Below are 20,122 nucleotides of genomic sequence, written 5' to 3' on the forward strand. Positions count from 1 at the left end.
GTCTCGAGAAACCAAAAAAAAAAAAAAAAAAAGAAAAATGAATAGTATTAGTACATATTTTATAAGGGTTTGGGGAATAAAATTATGCAATTAAAGTGATCAGTGCAATGTCTGGACTGACAGAGGAGATCAATTAACACAACTAATAATTTTGAAAGAGCACAAAGTATAGCAAAAAAAAAAACAAAACTTGGGGTAGAACTAAGGTTTGACATTAGACAAACAGCACAGACTCAATTACCACTTTTTGATAGATCAATTTGTCTTAAAGCTTTAAGAATCCTCACTTGTTTATATGCAGATCAGGAAGAACTGGGCTCTCTATAACCCTTCAGATTGAAGCAAAAAGCCAATACCTCACAGTATTTGCATCTGCTGATTGATTGGCTGCTAAAGACCGTGTAACTGTCTGAAGAAAGGACAAGTAAATGTTGCAAATGGTTTAAGACTGACCCTGAGACTAGCCACGTGGAGAGGTATGCTATGATCCACAAAGCAGTAAAATAAAAACTGTGACTCTCTGTAGAGCAAATTCCCAAAATCTTCCACCAACAGCTAGAAGGGCTCTTTTAAGACAGAAGTTTACTTGGTAATAATAATGAGTGATCTACACACTATGTACACTACTCTATGAATTTACTGCCCATTCTCATTTTCAAATATTGATAGGGAAGGCCATGGTAGCACAGGCAAAGGTCACACTATTAGTTTACAGGTAAAACACACTCTCCCTCTCCAGCTGTTTCAGGTTATTAATCTCAGTGGAAAAGGCATCCTTAAAAAAGTACTATAGGCCCAAACCACAACACTAACCCCATGCTAAGGGTCACTTTTAGTGTGTGTGGAATTGACATAGCTCCTAAACTGCTGCTGAACATATGGTCACCCAGGCTACATGTACTATACAGAAAAACCATGTACCCTGACCCCAGTTACAGACACACTCTTTTTACTTCTCCTTGTATAGGAAAACCACAAAAAAAAAAAAAACAGCAAGAATGAGAACTGAAAGTGTGGCTGGTAGCATACTAAAAGAAAAAAAAAAAACTCCATTTATATATGAGGCTGTGAAGCTACTGGAATTTGGAGACATTGGCTGCTCTCTATTTTCTTAATCCAGAAATTATCTGGAGACTCCGATGTGGTGATTAATCCTTGCAAAGCAACATAGTGGTAGGACAACAGTTTGCAGAAATCAAATATGTCACCTACCTGTGTTGGACAAGGTCTTGGAGGAAGTGCCGGTGGTGCGTGTAACAATCCTGAGTTAGCAGCTGAAAAAAAGAGAAAACTGTACTGTTAAGAACCATCTTACCCTAAAAGACAAAAAAATGTATTCAGCTAATAACAGTGGCATTTAACATGTTTAAGTTTATTAAATCCCTTTGAAGGCTTAATCCTTTCAGCTATAGCAAAATTATGTTATCAGCTGAGGTATCCATAAGTAGATGATGGATAGAGAAACTGTGGCATATATACACAATGTATTCTCAGTCAATAATAAAGAAGAATGAAATTATGTAGTGTGCTGGAAAATGGGTACAACTAACAATCATCAAATGAAGTGAAATAAGTCAGACTCAGAAAGTCAAACACCATATAATTTTTTCTCATTTATGGATCCTAGATTGTACATAGATACATATAGATACATAAATGCATGGGAGTAGAAAGGAAACTAAAGAGAGCAGACCCACCAGAAGGGGTGAAAGGGAGGGGGCTAACAGGATAGAAGGGGAAGGTGATCATGGTCAAAGCACATGATACCCTTGAAAGAAAGAAATTAACATACCATGAATATATTCTAATAAATAAAAAAGAGTGCATGCTATTTCTAATCCTCTTTTCATCTTACCCAAAATTCAAGTATTTACATAACTGGTACTGATTAAGACAGGATAAAACAGTAAGGAAAACATTTTTTTAACAAAAGACTGGATTTAGCATGGAAAATATGGTCCTTATTCTGATGTTAATTATTCAGTTTTCAATAAACCAGGTTCAAATTAATGGGGTCAGAAAGAATCTTCTTTGGGTTCTCGTATTTCTCACTAGCTTTCAGCCATTACTGCTCATTAGTTTAGTGCATAGGCTGCAGAAAGAAAGAGGGCCTGACCTCAGCCACTCTGCTCCCTGTGAAGTAATGGGGTATCCAGCAGTAGAAGAAACCAAAAATAATGGACTGACTTTACTTATTTCAAAGATCTCTCTCTCTCTCTCTCTCTCTCTCTCTCTCTCTCTCTCTCTCTCTCTCTCTCTCTCTCTCTCTCTCTCTCTCTCTCTGATCATTACTATCAAGGATAACTAAGCATGTTTCTAAAATAACCTGACCACATCTAAAGGATCTTTTTAAAGAAAGCTGAAGTCTAAAATTTTCCTCAATTTTACAAGATACAAAGAATATATGAGGAAGCCAAGAACATCTGAATTCTAACTTAACAATGCAAATAAACAGCTGCTATGGAATTATAAATAAAATCCAGATCACACACAAGAAATAAGTTTAAAACAATAGCAAGTTAAATCACATTCTTTACATACTATTCTGAAAACACCATATCTATGTAATTGTACAGTTTATTCAGAAATCTGTGATAGCTGTGCTAATATTAGACAATATTCAGTGCCTTAAAAGCAAGTAGCCCCCAAAAGGCCCAAGGACCATCATGGAAGAGAGGTAAGAATAAACTGTAAGTGCCAGAGATTGGGGAGAACTAAAGCAAAACTGTATGTGTCTTCTACTCTTGACAGGACTGCTGCACTCATGAATTAACAGAAGCCATAGTTGCTACCCAAGGCCTGCGCAAGGCCAAGCCAGTCAACATTCCAGCATGGAGGATGAAGGAACTCATGAAGATCAACTGACAGTAGATGGTTTCTGGAGGACAGAGAGTCAGTTTTCATTCCTATTTGGCCCTTGGTAGGTTCACCATACTCCAGTGGATGGCCCTATACCCAGAAGTATTTGGGAAGCACAAATTAAACTCAGTGGATTATTAAAAGGGGGTACATGAGCTTGGGGGAGTGAGAATATGAGTCACAGATCAGGGAAGAGTGGGAATAAATATGATCAAAATACACTGAATGAAATTCTCACAGAATTAATAAAAATATTATATTTTAAAAAACAAGTAGTAGTAATATATCAAGAGTATATTCTTGTAATTTTATACTTATTTGGCCTTTCTGGATCAAACCGGCATAAAGATGGAGCTTGGTGCTTTCCACAGATGTAACTCAAAATAATATCACAGAAATGTTTTTTTCTTGGCTAGTGCATGAGTCCACCTAGGATCTGCTTTCAATTACAATTTGTAAAACACATCAGTGGGGTATAACTCCACGGGCTGAACAGGCATCAGTAATAGCATGCAGCAGAAGAGAATGTCCACAGCCATAAGGAGAACACATCTGAAGGCCCCTATTGTACAGGTCCTCACATGCTAGGGCTTTGAACAAGTACTAGTTACTCTTAAAACAAATAGACAAGCAAAATTTGTGCACATTTCCAAAGAAAAATCCAAACAACTATACTAAAATAAACAGTGCAATTATCAAAAAAGGGACTGCTCAAGAAATGATACGCCATTTAAATAAACTGACTCAACTTCCAACCAAGATGGAGTAATAAAGGCCACATGTCCCTACCCAGCTGAAACAATCAAACACAGAAAAACATAAAACAACAATTATCATGATATTGGAACAAAACATATAAGAACAGTTTTTGAAACACAAGAAAACTAGGCAACAAAAATGGTGACCTCTGAGAGACAGGAAACAAAAAAAGGAGGGGAGCCCTATGACTGATCCCACTCACTGTCTTGAGAGCTACTAGAGAAATAATGTATATCCATGTCTAGGTCTGATTATGCTTTTTTAAGAAATAATTATTCATTTTTATTGGTTGGCTTCATTGGGAAAACTGCCCCAAATATAAAGAAACAAATTTAAGTTATTAAAAAATTAAGATCATTTAAAAATGGAATCTTAAAATTAACATGGGTACACACCTATAATCCCAGCACTCAGGAGCTGAGGCAAGAAGTATGCTACAAGTCTGAAGCCAGTCTGGGATACCGATAATGAGACCTTGTCTCAATCAATCAAACACACACACACACACACACACACACACACACACACACACACACACACAGCCATATTGCAGTTTCTCACAACTAAACTTCAAGAAGTCAGACAGTAGCATAGGGTTGTGTGCCCTCTTCAATCTAAATCTTTTAAGAAAATGCATTTAGTAATGTTCCTTAGTAAATACAAAGGTTAGGGGGAACCAAATATACTGTATCATAAATATTAACAGATTTGTTTCCCCTTTTCAGTACCTTTACTACTTTTTTCTAGTTGTGCATACTATAAAGTCGTGCATACGAACACATACTATAAAACTGAATTTATTTTTATTGTGTGTGCACTGCTGTTTTTCCTACATATATATCTGTGAACTACATGAACACAATGCCTGGGGAAGACAGAAGATGGTATCAATCCCCTGGGAATGGAGTTATAGACTGTTGTGAGCCACCATTTAAGTTTTGGGAATTGAACCCAGGACCTCTTGCCATAACAGCCAATGCCCTTAACCAGTGAGCTGTCTCTCCGATCCCAAGGCAGAATTTAAATGGTGATAATGGGAGCTGGGCAGTGCTACTTCACACCTGTGATTCTAGCACTGAGAAGGCTGACAAATAGGATCTTAAGTTCAAGGTCAACCTAGGTTATGCACCAAGACCCTGTCTCAAAACAAAACAATTTTCTAAATGGCAACAATGGGCATATCATTCTCTTTCTTTCAAAGAGAAATACCTATTGATTCACCCAACAGTGTTTTCCATAGGTTAACTGTAGATGTCCTTTAATAGATTATGAAAATTACCATCTATTCTTATTTTTCTATTTTTCCCATGATAACTTGATGGTGAATTTTACCTAGCACCGCAATTGCATCCACTCATATGATGGCATGATTCCCTATAATAGACAATGTGCTAAATGGCATTATAGATTTTCTAACATGAAAGCAAGTCCTAATTCAAATTGCTCAGATTTTTCTATCTCCTAAGTAGAGTTGGCTAATATTTTATTTAGGACATTTTGCAACCATATTCATAGGTGACAAAGTCACGATTTTCCTTTCTCATTTGACCCTTGGTTATGCTTAGAACAGGTTATATAGAATAAGAATTTTTTTTCAAATATCAAGTTAAAACTTTCTAGTAGAGGCATCTGGAAATAAGATTTGTAGTTAATGGTTACATTCATTTGTTACAGGAATATTCAGACTTTCTCATTCTTAAGCCATTTCTGGAAAATTGGGTTCCCTGAATGTTTGTACACTATACTTAAATTTTCAAATTGATGTAGCAATTGATCTTGTTATGATCATCTTCACCTCTGCATATGTAACTATGTTTTCCCACTCCCCATGTTGTTTGTGTAATTGCTGTAGTTTTCCTTCATTAATCGCATTTGATATGTGCTATGTATTATATTGCTCTTTTTAAAACACCAACTTTTAACTCTTACAATTTTGATGGCTATTCTTGGTTGTTAACTTGACTACATCCAAAATTAACTAAAATCCAAAAATGGAGGGCACACCTGTGAGGGATTTTTACTTAATTAGAAGTAAAAAAAAGAAATCCACTTCCTTTTTCTTATTGTTTTGGTTTGTTTTTGTTTATGGTTGTTTGTTTTGTTTTTTCGAGACAGGGTTTCTCTGTATAACAGTCCTGGCTGTACTAGAACTCTGTCTGCCTCTGCCTCCCAAGTGCTGGGATTAAAGGCATGTGCCACCACCACCTGCTAGAAGATCCACTTCTAATCCAATCTTTGAGGTAGAAGGACACACCTTTAATCTGAGCCAAACCTTCTGCTAGAAGCCATGAGCTTTTACTCTTTGCCTGTTTGTTCAGGCCTTGCTAGCAAGTGCATTTCTTCACTGGCATTAGAGCCTACTTCTTCAGGATTCTAGCATCTACTAAAGACAAGCTGAGATATCTAGCCTCATAGACTGAGCAACTACTGGATTCTTTAACTTTCTGTTCATAGGCAGCCATTGTTAGATTAGCTGGACCAAAGCCTAGAAGTCATTTTGATAGATCTCCTTTCTAAATAGAGATAGATTCATTCTATAAAGTTCTGTTACTCTAGAGAAACCTAACTAATACAACAATCCTATATGGTGTGTGCTTCTTTATATTTCATTAATCTTTCATTTACATGCTTTGGGGCTTGTCTTGTTCTACCTTAAATTGGTTGATTAGATTATTGCTTTATAACTTTTCTTTTCATAATGTAAGATAGGATTATAAATTTTATTTTAACTACTTAATCAAAATCTCATGTTTTGTATGTAATGTTATCATTCAGATTTTTAAAAAGTTCTTAATACCCCTTCTGATTTCTTTTATTTTGTTACCTTCCATTTTGACTGAGTCCTGAGTTTTCTTTATTGAGATACTATTTTCTCATAACATGTGAGGATATAATTTCACTGTCTTTTGACTTCCATTATTATTTTGGAAAAGTCAACCATCAGTCAAATCATTGTTCTTCATTAGTTATTAGTTTTCTCTCTGGTTGTTTTTAAGAACTCTCTTTTTGATACTCTAAAATATCAAACTTCGCTCTGTGTAGCTTTGGAGCCTATCCTGGCACTCGCTCTGGAGACCAGGCTGGCCTCAAACTCACAGAGATCCACCTGCCTCTGCCTCCCGAGTGCTGGGATTACAGGTGTGCGCCACCAACACCCAGCTGTATCTGCACTGATAATAGCATATCTTGTTCTTTTCTTACCTACCTGAGTTTTAAGGAACCTCTGAACTCTGTGGTATCCTGAGTTACCTTAGGCCAATCCCCAGTGTTTCCTTGAATATTGTCTTTCTACCTTTTTTTCTTATTTCTTCAACAGCTTTGTCTAACTGTGATATTTGGGATAATTTTCAGAGATTTATTGTCCAATTAAACAATAGTTTCTACAGCTATACTTATTACACTGTGGCAACCAGTCCCTGAATTTTAGACACCAAATATTTGCTTTGTCATCTTCTTGGGGTTTTTTATTTGTTTTGATAAATTTTTGAAACACAATCCTTTTATATGGTCCAAACTGACCTTGCACACATTTTGTAGCACAGGCTAGTCTCAACTTCCCAATTTTCATCCTCAGTCTCCAAATTGCTGGAATCCATGCATGTGTCATGACACCTGATTGCTGCTTTTAAAATATTAAATACACTTAGTAATTCTGTCAATCAGAATCCTTTTTGTTCCCTATTTGTTCCTTCTGCTGATTCTCACTGTGTTTCATTTCCTGGTGTCTGGTAACCTTTGAGACCAAACTCGTACTCTTCAGAACTTTGGCTGTGGTGATACTTGAGGTCTGGGTATAAAATAGGTCCCTCATCTTTTGTTTCTGCCAGATATCTGAGGGTGTTACTAACCTGAAGTAGAAGAGAGATTAATTGCTAGTTTCTGCTGTCTGACCTGAACATATACTAATATTTTTAGTACAGATAGCAGTTTGAATACATGCAACTAATCTCTCTCTTAGCTCATTAATAGAAAAGAGAAGCGAGTTGTCTAAATGCTCTTTAAATTTGGAAGTGGGAAATTAGGGAAATGATGGATAGGTTACTGCATAAGTTTGAGAGGGCAGTTGAGTAAGAATAAATGTATATGCTCTAGATGTTAAGAACTTTCAGACCTCTTCCCTTCTATTCCCTGAGAATGATATCCAAAGATTAAGAGAATGTTTTTGAAGGAATCTGATCAGTCAAGAAAATATATCAAAAGATACTAACAGAAAGGTACCACCAACAATATAACCTTGCCAGGTCCCTCTACCATTATGCACACATTTGGCAAGTCCCATCCATTTGTTTGTATATTCTAAGTCAGCACATCTCTTATTCTTAAATATAACTAGGTGATTATGTATTACTAGGTATCTGCAGAAAATATTCTAGTGTAAGGTACCATGAGAGCCAAAGTTATATTTTAAGTTTTAATTACTGTGCCTATGAGATTCAGGAAACAAAATGCCTCTGATCTGCAAGCCCCTTGCCCAAGGATAGATAGTTCCTGAAATACTGGAGGCTACTGTTTATGAGATAACCAACGCCATCTTTTTCTTTCCCCTAAGCAAGTTTGTTTTACCTATCTGTACCTGATATGCTTCATCACATGTGGGAGGGAGATTCACAGGCTGGAGGTAAGTCAGGATGTATGGTGGCCCCTGATTGGGCCTGATGGGAAATGCAATGAATTATGGGTTTTCCTTCTTAAGTCACTAAAAAAATGTGATTCTGGGCCATTTTCCCTGGAACCTGGGTATGGACCTGGCCAGAGCTCATCCACCTGGCCAGTATTTAATTAAATCTTGCATCAGATTTGGCTTTATAGTGTGGAAGTGGTCTTATTCTCTATCAGTAGAATTAACAGTACAGAATAAATAATAGGAAAAATTTATTTCAAAGAGATTAGACCTGTACTAAGAGAACACTTTAAATTATATATTATTAGTATCATAAGATTGGTCATTAACTTATTCCAGAAATATTTAAAATTACTATGTACTAGGCATTGTTTGGAGTGCTACAAAAATACTAGTGGGGAGGCAGGGGCTGAAAAAAACCTTTATCCTTATGAATCTTATATGCTACTGAGAAGATAAAAGACAGAAGGTGAGAGATGAAATCTTAAGTAGAGTCATCAAGTAAGAGGCACTGTGTAGAAAGATAATTAGAAGCTATTGAAAAAAAGAACATTCAGAAAATTAAAAAGCACTCAGAAATTAAAATATGATAGGAAAAGTGAAAGCTCAATAGAAAGTTTCAAAGATAATCTCAGGAAATTTCCCAGAAAGTGGGGTAATATTCAAATAACAGTTCCACAGAGAGGCAGAAAATATGAAAGAGGAATCAATTAAATGGTTTAATAAAATTTTCCAGAAATGAAGAGTATGAATTTCTAAATTAAGAGGGCCCACTAAGCACCCAGGACAATGGAAGAAAACAGAAGTGTGGCATAAAAGTATTGGAATCAAATAATACCTACATGTTTTTGGCAGGGAATGGGAGAGGAGGGCAGGGCACATACAAAGTAAGAGATATCTAAAAGATTTTAGAGTTTTTAATGTAACTTTTGAACCTAGAATTCATTGAAACAATTGTATCAGAATTGCAAAGAAAATTTAGGTGATAGTTATATACTTGCAGTTTGAATGTGAATATCCTCTCATGGGCTTCTGTATTGGATCACTCTGTCTCAAAGTGATGGTGAAGTTTGGGGAGACTGAAGCCTTGCTACAGAAAGTAGGTCACTAGGGCAGGCCTTCAGATTTTACAGCCCAGCCTCACTTCCTGAACTCTCTTGGCTTCCTGGTCCATCTTGATGTGGAGGTAAGGTTGAGTTACCATAAACTTTACCATGCCTTTCCCATCAAAATGGCCTGAACCTTCTAAAAACTATGAACTGAAATAAACCTGTCCTCCATTAAACTGCTTTTGGGAATATTTTCAGTAAGAATATGCAAAAGTTTAAAACTGTGGACTAGAGAAGCTCTTGGATTGTATCGTCAGGGCTTATGAGCCATTCTGATGGAGGCTCATAAGACTGGAATGCCAGCAGACACATAGACTGTAAAGACTAGGCTCATGGGGCTTCAGAGGGAAATAAGAGTTCTACTGGGACCTGAGCTAGAGACCATTCATATTACCTTATGGTTAAAAAAAATCTAATGCATTCTACCCATGTCCTAGAAACCTGAGTTAGGTTGAATTAAACCGTAATGGATTAATTTATTTGGTGTAGGAAATTTCAAAACACTCAACATTCGGGATGTGGCATGTTTATTGCTTGTTACATTTATCCAGATTTATAGTGAGAAAGAAAAGAAAGTGGAGCTTACGGAAATGGAAAATGTACAATTTGGTGAGGAAAGGAACACAAAACTGGTTAAAGTCATGGAAAGAAATGTGAAGTCTGGTGAGGGAAGGAACTTTAACTCAAGTAAAGCTGAGAATAGGGGAGTAAGGAAAAAGTGTCTATAGTCATTCAAAAGTTTAACATCATTAAAGAGAAGCCTGGACTTTGCTATGAGATAACAGAAAAAGTATCTGGAGAATAAGACCTGGCCCATCAAAAGCTCCAAAGCAAATAATGTAAACTCAGTTGAAAACTTTCATTTGAAAGGAGAATGCATAAACAGAGTCTTCAAGGTTCTCTGTAGAAAAAAAAAAAAAAACTGCCATCTAGGGGAAGGTTTTCCCATGTTCATCCAAGAAAAGTCACGAAGGCCACTGCAGCTATTATCTGTGGGAGCCCGACTATAAACTCTAGCATTATCTACATGCTGCTGCTTTGTAGGTATGCAAATTTCAAGAGTTAGAGGGTCATGGAGGCTTGCACCAAGGTTCCACACTGAGGCATTCCTAAGATGGCTGTGTGTGCAGATGTAAAAGTAAAACATGCATTGTAATAGCAATCCCAGGATACTGGAGAGACGTCAGAATCATAAAACACACAAACATAAATTCCAAGGCACCAAGTGTACCCTATCCAACAGAGTTACTATATGTGCTGTGGGCAAAAGAACTAGAGAGGTAGGGCTATACGACCGATTGGAGCATAGATAGGGCCATAATGAGCCCAGGTTATCAAACACGGAGATTCAGGATTGGGAGTTTCCACTGCTACATTTATATCACTTTGGTCTAACCTTTTCTTGATGTGTCTCATTGCTCCTTTTTGGAATGGAAATATTTACTATATGTCATTGTATATTTTTATTTTACAGAGGCTCAAAGTCAAGAGACTGAATTGCATCTGAGAAGAAATTTTGAACTTTGGAAGTGTTGAAACTGTTAAGGCTGGGGGTGTGATGAGGGAATTGGAACTGTGGCTGGTAGGTAAAATGAATTTAAAAAAACTAAAATTAAATTTAAAAAAGAAACTGCTAAGGCCACGGAAACTCTAAGTTGAACTGAATGCATTTCATATGAGATGACGATGAAATTGTGGGTATCAGGAGTGGAATATTGTGGTTTGAAAATGAAATGCTCCTCACAGGTTCATGTTTGAACTCTTGGTCTCCAGATGATAGCATTGTTTTAAGATGCTGTGGAAACTCTAGGTGAAGTCTCACTATAAGTTGGTCACTAGAAGTGCACCTCAAGATTTTATAGTTTGGCCCCACTCCTTGAACACTGATTCCTGGTCTGGAAATGGTGTGAAGAGCATCAACTACATGCTCCAGTGGCCATAAACTCCATATGCCTTCCACATCACCACTGCAATGGACTGTATCCTCTGAAACTGAAAGCCAAAACAACCCTTTCCTCCCTTGCATGGTTTCTTGTCAGGTATTTGGTTACAGTGATGAAACAAGTAAATCATGCACTACCCAAACTAGCAGCCTGAACAACAGTATAATTAAAAATGAGCTCCCAGTCAGTATCCTTTCCTGGGAAGCCATGTAAGGATATGATCTATCAAAACAAGAGAGAAAACAATGAAAGAGTAAAAACAAGGGATATAGGCAAAAGAAAATCCAACATAGTTGGAGAGATATCACAATGAAAAATATATGACAGGCACTTAAGACCTTAAGTTTATATTTCTCTGAAAAGGTAAAATTTATAGAATACCTGATATGTGAGAAGTTCATAAGAGGAACTATAGGAAGCTGATGGAACCTGTGGTTGAATTAGGGGAAAGTGCATTCACTCTAAGATGAATTAAAACCTGTACAAGCAGAAAAGGTAAATTTGCTGGATGATTTAATAGCCATAATATAAATACTAAATATGTATTCTAATAAAAATTGGAATATAGCTATACTGGAGACTTAGAAAAGACAGGTGATGGAGACTTGGAGAAATACTGAAAGGTCAAGAAGAGATTCTATTATTTAGAAATGTGCAGGGAGAAATTACAATACAATCAACATTAACAATTTTACAGTAGAATGCATTTCCCCCGTAAGTTTGTAGAGGCATATCAGAGGCCCAGGAGGAACTAACTCCATAGATATTTTTAGCCCTTAGTTTAGCATGGAACTTCTAGGCCATTCCCTTTTCCATGTCAAGATATAAGCTATGACTATCTTACAAGCTTCTTCCTTATCTTCCAAAAGTCACTTCCACTACCCTCAATCAAAATAAGGAAAATTAAGATTATGCATTCATTTTGCTTTGTTCCAGATTTGGGATCTAAATGAAACCACAAGGCTTGTCTATTGGCACATATGGTTTTTGCAAGGAAGCAGACAGTCAGGAATATATGAGTATGCCCAGTTCTCTCAACCATCCTCCCCCACCACACACAAATGACACAGGTCTTTGGATGCTGTAGAAAAAAAACTTTTCCTTATGTTTATGATTCTATGTTCATTTTATTTCATCATGTGAGGTATTTATCAAGTCTCATTCTACCAATTTTATATATACTTCATCTACCTCCCACAGCACCTAAGCACATTGCCAGAGTTTACCAAGCTCTTACATAATGCTTTAATAACTAGAATTGAACTTAGTGAAAAGCCAGCCTTCTCTTCCATTTGCAATCCGGTTTTGACTTAAAATTACTTTATCCTATATGTCTTAATCAATCAAAACATACACCTTTGCAAAAGTGCAATTTTAAAAATACTTCTTCTAGATAACCATTTGTACATTTGCAAATGATGACAGTGCATCTGTTTATAGTAATGGTGCCATGCCCAGAATAGAAAACAAGATAAGAAGAAAAGGTGAAGAATGTTTTTTTTTATACACAAGTTGCTATCATCTTGAAGCAATTGAGGCAAAAAACTTTGTAAGAGCGATCAGAAAAAAGTAATACTCAAATAATAAAAGCCAGATTGAAAAGGTAAGGAATTTGTCATTTAATTCTAAATTTACATAACATGTTAATAAGCCTCCTTGTTTAAAATTATTTTCTTGAGCAGGAGAGCTGGTTCAACTGCTAAAGGCTAGGCTCACAACCAAAAATATAAACTTATTTCTCAAATTTATTAAGCCTGATCCTCTAGATTGTACCCAAAACACTAACCTTTAACATTTTTTATTCTCTTACAGCACTATACTTAGAGATTTCCAGTCGAAATGGATATAGTAGTTCATGTTTACAATCCCAGCACTCTGGAGACTAACCTGGGCTACATAATGAGTTCTGAGACAGCCTGGTCTACAGAATTGAGAATTTGTTGCAAAAGAATGTTCTCAGAAAAAAAACTGCATTCATAAACACCATTATTTACTAATTTTGTTTGGATTTGTACAAAGTCCAAACCATCAGATAAAGGAACACATGTTCTAACTTACTGAGTGAAAATAAAGCAGCTTCAAGAACAGAAGGAAGAACTTCAGCTATGGAAAGAGCTCTGGTTCCCCATTCAAACTCCAATGGGGGCACTCAAAGGAGGGGAAATGTTAAAATGCATCTGCCAAGATGCATCCATCAAGTACAGAGTCAGCCATATGAAAAGCTTCAGGGGTCTCATCTGGAGGGACCCTTTTACAGTAGTAGAAATTGTTCTCTCTAGTCACAAAAGTATTTGTGACCTTATATCCATACACTGTGATAGCACAGCTATAACTATATACTTAACAAAAGGATTGCCAGGAGTATCTTTTTAATACACCCTACCTCTACTCCTGTTGGTTGTCCATATGCACACATCCCTAAAATAGAAGCCTATTAAATTCTATGTCAAATGGGACACAATTTTGCCATCATTTAAGACATGAATTTACATGTACTTTATTCAATGATAATATTTATGGAAAAGTAATATGATCAAATTCAATTCTTCTACTTTGCAGATGAGAATATTAAGGCCTAGGGAAATAAAAGGATAATGTCAATTTTACTGCCACTATGGAACAGTAAGAGATTTCACATGTTGAGCCTTCAAGACAGGTAAAGAGCAGAATCATTCAGAGAAATAAGAATAAGCAGCCAGGTGGAAGTAGGGAGATCTAAACTGAAGGAATGAGCATTTCAAAAGGCCTCAGAGTAAGAATATGCCAGATCACTGTGAAAGGATTCTCCTGATCATTCTATAAACCAGACTCAAAACTAAAACTAAACTAGTGATTTGGCTCAGTGTGTACAAGTACTGCCTATGTAAGTTTGGCAACCTGAGTTCCACCCCAGAACTCACATAAAGGTACAAGAACAGACACACAAGCCATTGCAGGTAAGTCCACACACATTATACACAGCAACAATAATTAAAATAATTCTTATAATTTCAAGAAAATTAAGGGCCAGTGACATGATTCAATGGATAAAAGAGCTTGGCACCAAGCCAGATGACCTGAGTTGATGAGTTGATCTCTGGCACCCACATGGTGGAAGGAGAGAACTGATTCCCCTACTACCCCAAGTTGTCCTCTGATCTCCATATATGCGACATTGTGTGTGTGTGTGTGTGTGTGTGTGTGTGTGTGTGTGTGTGTGTGTGGTGAGAGAGAGAGAGAGAGAGAGAGAGAGAGAGAGAGAGAGAGAGAGAGAGAAGTATAAATATATTTAAAAGGTCTGCTTCACAAGAGGGAACCCATGCCTGATACTACAAACACAGCTAAAAACACATAGGGTAATGTAGGCCCAGTGCTGGGGAAGAGACTTATTATGTTGTTTTAGTTAAATACCTTCTAAAATTACATTTATATTCATAGGCAAATGTTATTCTCAACTTCAATCAGAGAAGCTTATCTTTCCAGGGAATGGCCATTAATATAGAGACACGTGGCTCTTCAGAGAAAAAGTGATAATTTGGCTATCCCTAAACATGATGCTTATACCACCTCCTCTAAGGCACAGGAAACATCACAGAAGAGTTGGAGAATTTAAGAGCCAAGGATATGGAGAAGGGTTATAAAATGTCATTTTCAAGGCACAACACACTCACTGCTGTGTGACAAACTCAGCATCTGAGGTAAACCAATACTGAGGCTGCACAAGACTTGGCCCTGTCAACAATGAGCCATTGATGGATGGGATTCATGGAGCCCTACTGCTAGCTGAACTATTAACTACTGATGAATCTGGGAAGAGAGAGTAATTGCCTTCAATTGTGTGTCCACTGGTGAGTCTGCCAAGCTCCAATGAATACCTCTAAAGCCATGGTCACACAGATGGCCCTGGTTAAGCTCAATGGGACACAAGACAAAACAAAAGACATAAATTTGGGAAAGGGATCTGTAGGAAAGATGTGGGGTTGGCAGAAGTAGGATGGAGATGAGAAAGGGTGAGGCGAGAATGGTTAGAATGCATTATTTATATAAATGTATGAAAATGTCAAAGAACATTAATAAAAAGTAATTTTTCAATTTTTAATAAAATAAAAATGCTATTAATGCAAGCATTTAGTCATGTGATCACCTATTCACAAATCTCAAGTTCTATTCCCAGCACCCACGTGGCAGCTCACAATTTTCTGTAACTCCAGTTCCCAGGAATTGGATGCCCTCTTCTGGCCTTCACTGGTACTTGTACTTATACAGAGCAAGAGATTAGAAACTACTATAGTAGCCTCCCGGGCAACTGCAATGAGGAATGAACAAATGCAGATGTCAACAAAGAATCAATATGATTTGCCTTCAAAAATATTATCTGTGTTTTCACATCTATTATTTCAATAGTCCTGCATTCCCTCTGCCTACACATTTACTGATCATTCTAACTAGCAAATGCCCAGATTCAGTTTCCTTGTCAGAATCACATGTCTTATGATATTAACTGGGAGACTTTGGAGTTGTATCCATATTCCTCTTGGGATTGTGCACAATGCCAAGCATACATTAAGCACTCATTAAATACTGATAGAACAGATAAGAAACTTTCCCTGACCACCACCACTAAAGGTTATAGCAATTTTCAGAAAATTCTATAAGCTCCTACACATACCAAAAGTTACATCGCATTATGGTTTCCTTCACAAAATTTAGAGTAGTCATGTACTTAATGTTCAACAATATGAAAATGGCTAAATGAACAAGAATCATAATTACTAAAAGTCAAATTAATAAAATATAATACCATAGGTTAAAAATGACCAGTGAATTAGTGGGCCTGAGCATCAGTTTTCTGGAAAGTGCTAACGCAAGCTTGTGAACTCCTGCTGTGTGCACCTGTTCACAGCTCCATATTCAGTAACATATCATTAGGCATGAAGTTTCCAGGGCAGGAGTGTTTACACTATAAAATTTGGCAAATGATAGGTTTTAAACATTTACCAGTATATTGCTACATGTAGACAGCAATGATCAATGGGTGATGAAATCATTATTTGAAAGCTTGTTGGGAATCTCTTATCACATCACATGAATCAGGCTAGTACTATAAGAACTCATTAATGAAGAAAAATATCCAAATTAGAAATATATTAAATATCAAAAATCTCCTAATATGGAACAGGAGAAGCATACAGCATCACTAGTAAGCATTCTTGTTAAACAAATCTGATTCTAATTGAGCCTAGATATACCTACTAGTTCATGGGAAATACAGCAGATGGAAGCATAAGCAACCAGCCAAAACCCTGAAAATGGAAGTCAACAGGATGAATGATATCCTAATGAATGAATGAGTGCATGGATTAATGAATGAATAAACAACTATAAAGGGAAAATGACTGGGAAAGAAACCCACCAATTAAGAGACCGATTATCAACGCAAAAACAAATGCACATGTAGTCATATGTCCGAATCTTGATTTGAACAAGCCACTACAAAAAGACATACTTGGGAGATATCAGGACACTGACTGAATAGTAAATGGTATTTAGAAACTATTGTTAATTTTATTAATAAGAAATGGAATAGAATGGACCAATAGGGAGGAGAGGAAGGACAACAGAGTGTGTGGGGGGGGATATGAGTAAGTACAGTGATTTGCACGGGCAAAAATGTCAATGAAGGCCCGACTCCCGCCCAACTCCCGCCATCACCCCTCAGATCTCTCTGGGCTGGAGCCTGTCATACAGTGGACCTGCCCAGACAGAGAGGACCTCCCTGAGTTCTGAAACACTTCACTCTTGGTTCTCCCTTCGCCCTGACCTCTACTGAGGTGAGTGTCCCCTCTGGCTCCCACCCAACTCCCACCATTACCCCTTGGATCTCTCTGGGCCGGAGCCTGGCATAGAGTGGACATGCCAGGACAGGGAGGACCTCCCTGAGTCCAGAAACACCTCACTCTTCTTTCTCCCTCTGCCTTGACCTCTGCTGAGCCGTGTCCTCTGCTGAGGTAGGAGAATACCAGGAGAGGCAAGACCATCCAGAGCTGCAGACACTGAAGTCTTGCCCCACATACACCACCAGGTGACAAGAGGAGATAGAGACTGAACCTGCACCCACTGGAAGAAGACATGGGAAGAAGACAGAATAATAACACACTCAACAACAAAAAGACCAATACAACACCACCAGAATCTAAGGACGCCAAACCAGCAAGATCTGGAAAGCACAACAAAGAAGAAGAAGAGCCGGAACTTAAAAACCACTTTAAGAAGATGATAGAGTCCCTTAAAGAGGAATGGAGAAAACCTCTTAAAGAAATAGAAGAAAAAATGAACAAAAAATTCAAGAAATAAATAATTCTCTTAAAGAATCTAAAGAAAGCCAAGAAAAAACAACCAAACAAGTGAAGGAAACAAAACAGTTAAAAACATGAAAGCTGAAATAGAAACAATAAAGAAAAGGCAGAATGAGGGGATGCTTGAATTAGAAAGGCTGGATAAGCAATCAGGAACTAAGGATGTAAGTATAACCAATGGATACAAGAGATGGAAGAGAGAATCTCAATTGTTGAAGACTTGCTAGAAGATATACAGTCATCGACCAAAAAGAATCTCAAGTCCAACAAATCCCTAACACAAAATATCCAGGAAATATGGGACACTGTAAAAAGGCCAAATCTAAGAATAATAGGTATAGAAGAAAGTAAAGAAATACAGCTCAATGGTACAGAAAACATATTCAACAAAATCATAGAAGAAAACTTCCCCAACCTACAGAAGGATATGCCTATGAAAGTACAAGAAGCTTACAGAACACCAAATAGGACTGGACCACAAAAAGGAGTCCCCTGGCCACATAATAATCAAAACACCAAACTTACAGAATAAAGAGAAAATATTAAGAGCAGCAAAGAAAAAAGGCAAAGTAACATATAAAGGCAGACCTATCAGAATTACACCCGACTTCTCAATGGAAACTTTGAAAGCCAGAAGTTCCTGGATAGATGTCCTACAAACACTAAGGGAACATGGATGCCAACCCAGACTACTGTACCCAGGAAAGCTTCCAATCACTATAGATGGAGAAAACAAGATATCCCATGAAAAAAAAAAAAAAACAGATTTAAACAACACATATCCACAAATCCAGCCCAACAGAAAGTTCTAGAAGGAAAACTCCAACTCAACAATGATTACTACACTCACAAAAACATAGGCAATGGATAACCCCACTTTACCAAACACCAAAAAAGTGGGGAAATCCACACAAAAGGACACCACCAACAATAAATCCAAAACAAACAAGAACCAACAATCAATGGACATTAATATTCCTCGATGTCAATGGTTTTAACCTGCCGATCAAAAGATACAGGCTAACAGAATGGATACTAAGACAGAATCCATCCTCCTGCTGTATACAAGAAACACACCTCAACTTCAAAGACAGGGATTACCTCAGAGAAAAGTGTTGGGAAAAGATTTTCCAATCAAATGAACCCAAGAAACAAGCTGGTATAGCAATCCTAATATCTAACAAATTAGACTTCAAACTAAAATCAATCAAAAGAGAACTACAAACCGATATCCCTCATGAACATCAATGCTAAAATACTCAATAAAATATTGGGGAACCGAATCCAAGAACAGATCAGAAAAATCATCCACCATGATCAAGTAGGCTTCATCCCAGGGAGGCAAGGATGGTTCAACATACGAAAATCCATCAATGCAATCCACCATATAAACAAACTGAAAAAGAAAAACCACATGATCACCTCACTAGATGCTGAAAAGGCCTTTAACAAAATCCAACACCCCTTCATGATGAAGGTCTTGGAGAGATCAGGGATAACAGGAACATACCTAAACATAATAAAAGCAATATACAGTAAACCAACAGCCAACATCAAACTAAATAGAGAGAAGCTCAAAGTGATTCCTCTAAAATCAGGAACAAGATAAGGCTGTCCACTCTCTCCATACCTCTTCAATATTGTCCTTGAAGTTCTAGCTAGAGAAATAAGACAAGAAAAGGAGATCAAGGGAATACAAATTGGAAAGGAAAAGTCAAACTTTCACTATTTGCAGATGATATGATAGTCTATATAAGTGACCGGAAAAACTCTACCAGGGAACTCCTACAGCTGATAAACACAATCAGCAAAGCAGCAGGATACAAAATGAACTCAAAAAATTCAGTAGCCCTACTATATACAGATGATAAATGCAATGAAAAAGAAATCAGAGAAACATCACCTTTCACAATATCCACAAACAACATGAAATATCTTGGGGTAATACTAACCAAAAAAGTGAAAGACCTGTACAGTAAGAACATTGATTCTTTAAAGAAAGAAATTAAAGAAGATACCAGAAAATGGAAAGATCTCCCATGCTCTTGGATAGGTAGGATGAGTATAGTAAAAATGGCAATCTTGCCAAAAGCAATCTACAGATTCAACACAATCCCCATCAAAATCCCAAGACAGTTCTTCAAAGACCTTGAAAGAACAATACTCAACTTTACATGGAAAAACAAAAAAATCCAGGATAGCCAAAACAATCTTGTACAATAAAGGAACTTTTGGAGGCATCACCATCCCTGATTTCAAGCTATTATTTCAGGAGCCATATTGCTGAAAACAGCTTGGTATTGGCACAAACATAGACAGATAGACCAATGGAATCGATTTGAAAACCCTGATATTAACCCACACACCTGATTTTTGACAATGAAGCTGAATTTATACAATGGGAAAAAAAGCATTTTCAACAAATGGTGCTGATTGCAGATAGATCCGTATCTATCACCATGCACAAAACTTAAATCCAAATGGATCAAAGATCTC

At 37.1% G+C, this 20,122-nt stretch overlaps 1 protein-coding gene across 5 annotated transcripts in view; it reads right to left on the reverse strand.

Annotated features, from left to right (window-relative positions):
• Reps2 (RALBP1 associated Eps domain containing 2) overlaps nucleotides 1–20,122 on the reverse strand; it is a 230,973-nt gene that overhangs the window by 51,968 nt on the left and 158,883 nt on the right. For all 5 annotated transcript variants that reach the window (XM_027432751.2, XM_027432749.2, XM_035449998.1 and 2 more), the window contains one exon: nucleotides 1,213–1,274. In XM_027432751.2, coding sequence (XP_027288552.1) covers nucleotides 1,213–1,274 — 62 coding nt within the window. The remainder of the gene's footprint in view (nucleotides 1–1,212; nucleotides 1,275–20,122) is intronic.

Source organism: Cricetulus griseus, chromosome X (genome assembly GCF_003668045.3).
Source record: "Cricetulus griseus strain 17A/GY chromosome X, alternate assembly CriGri-PICRH-1.0, whole genome shotgun sequence".
Taxonomy (NCBI): Eukaryota; Metazoa; Chordata; class Mammalia; order Rodentia; family Cricetidae; genus Cricetulus; species Cricetulus griseus.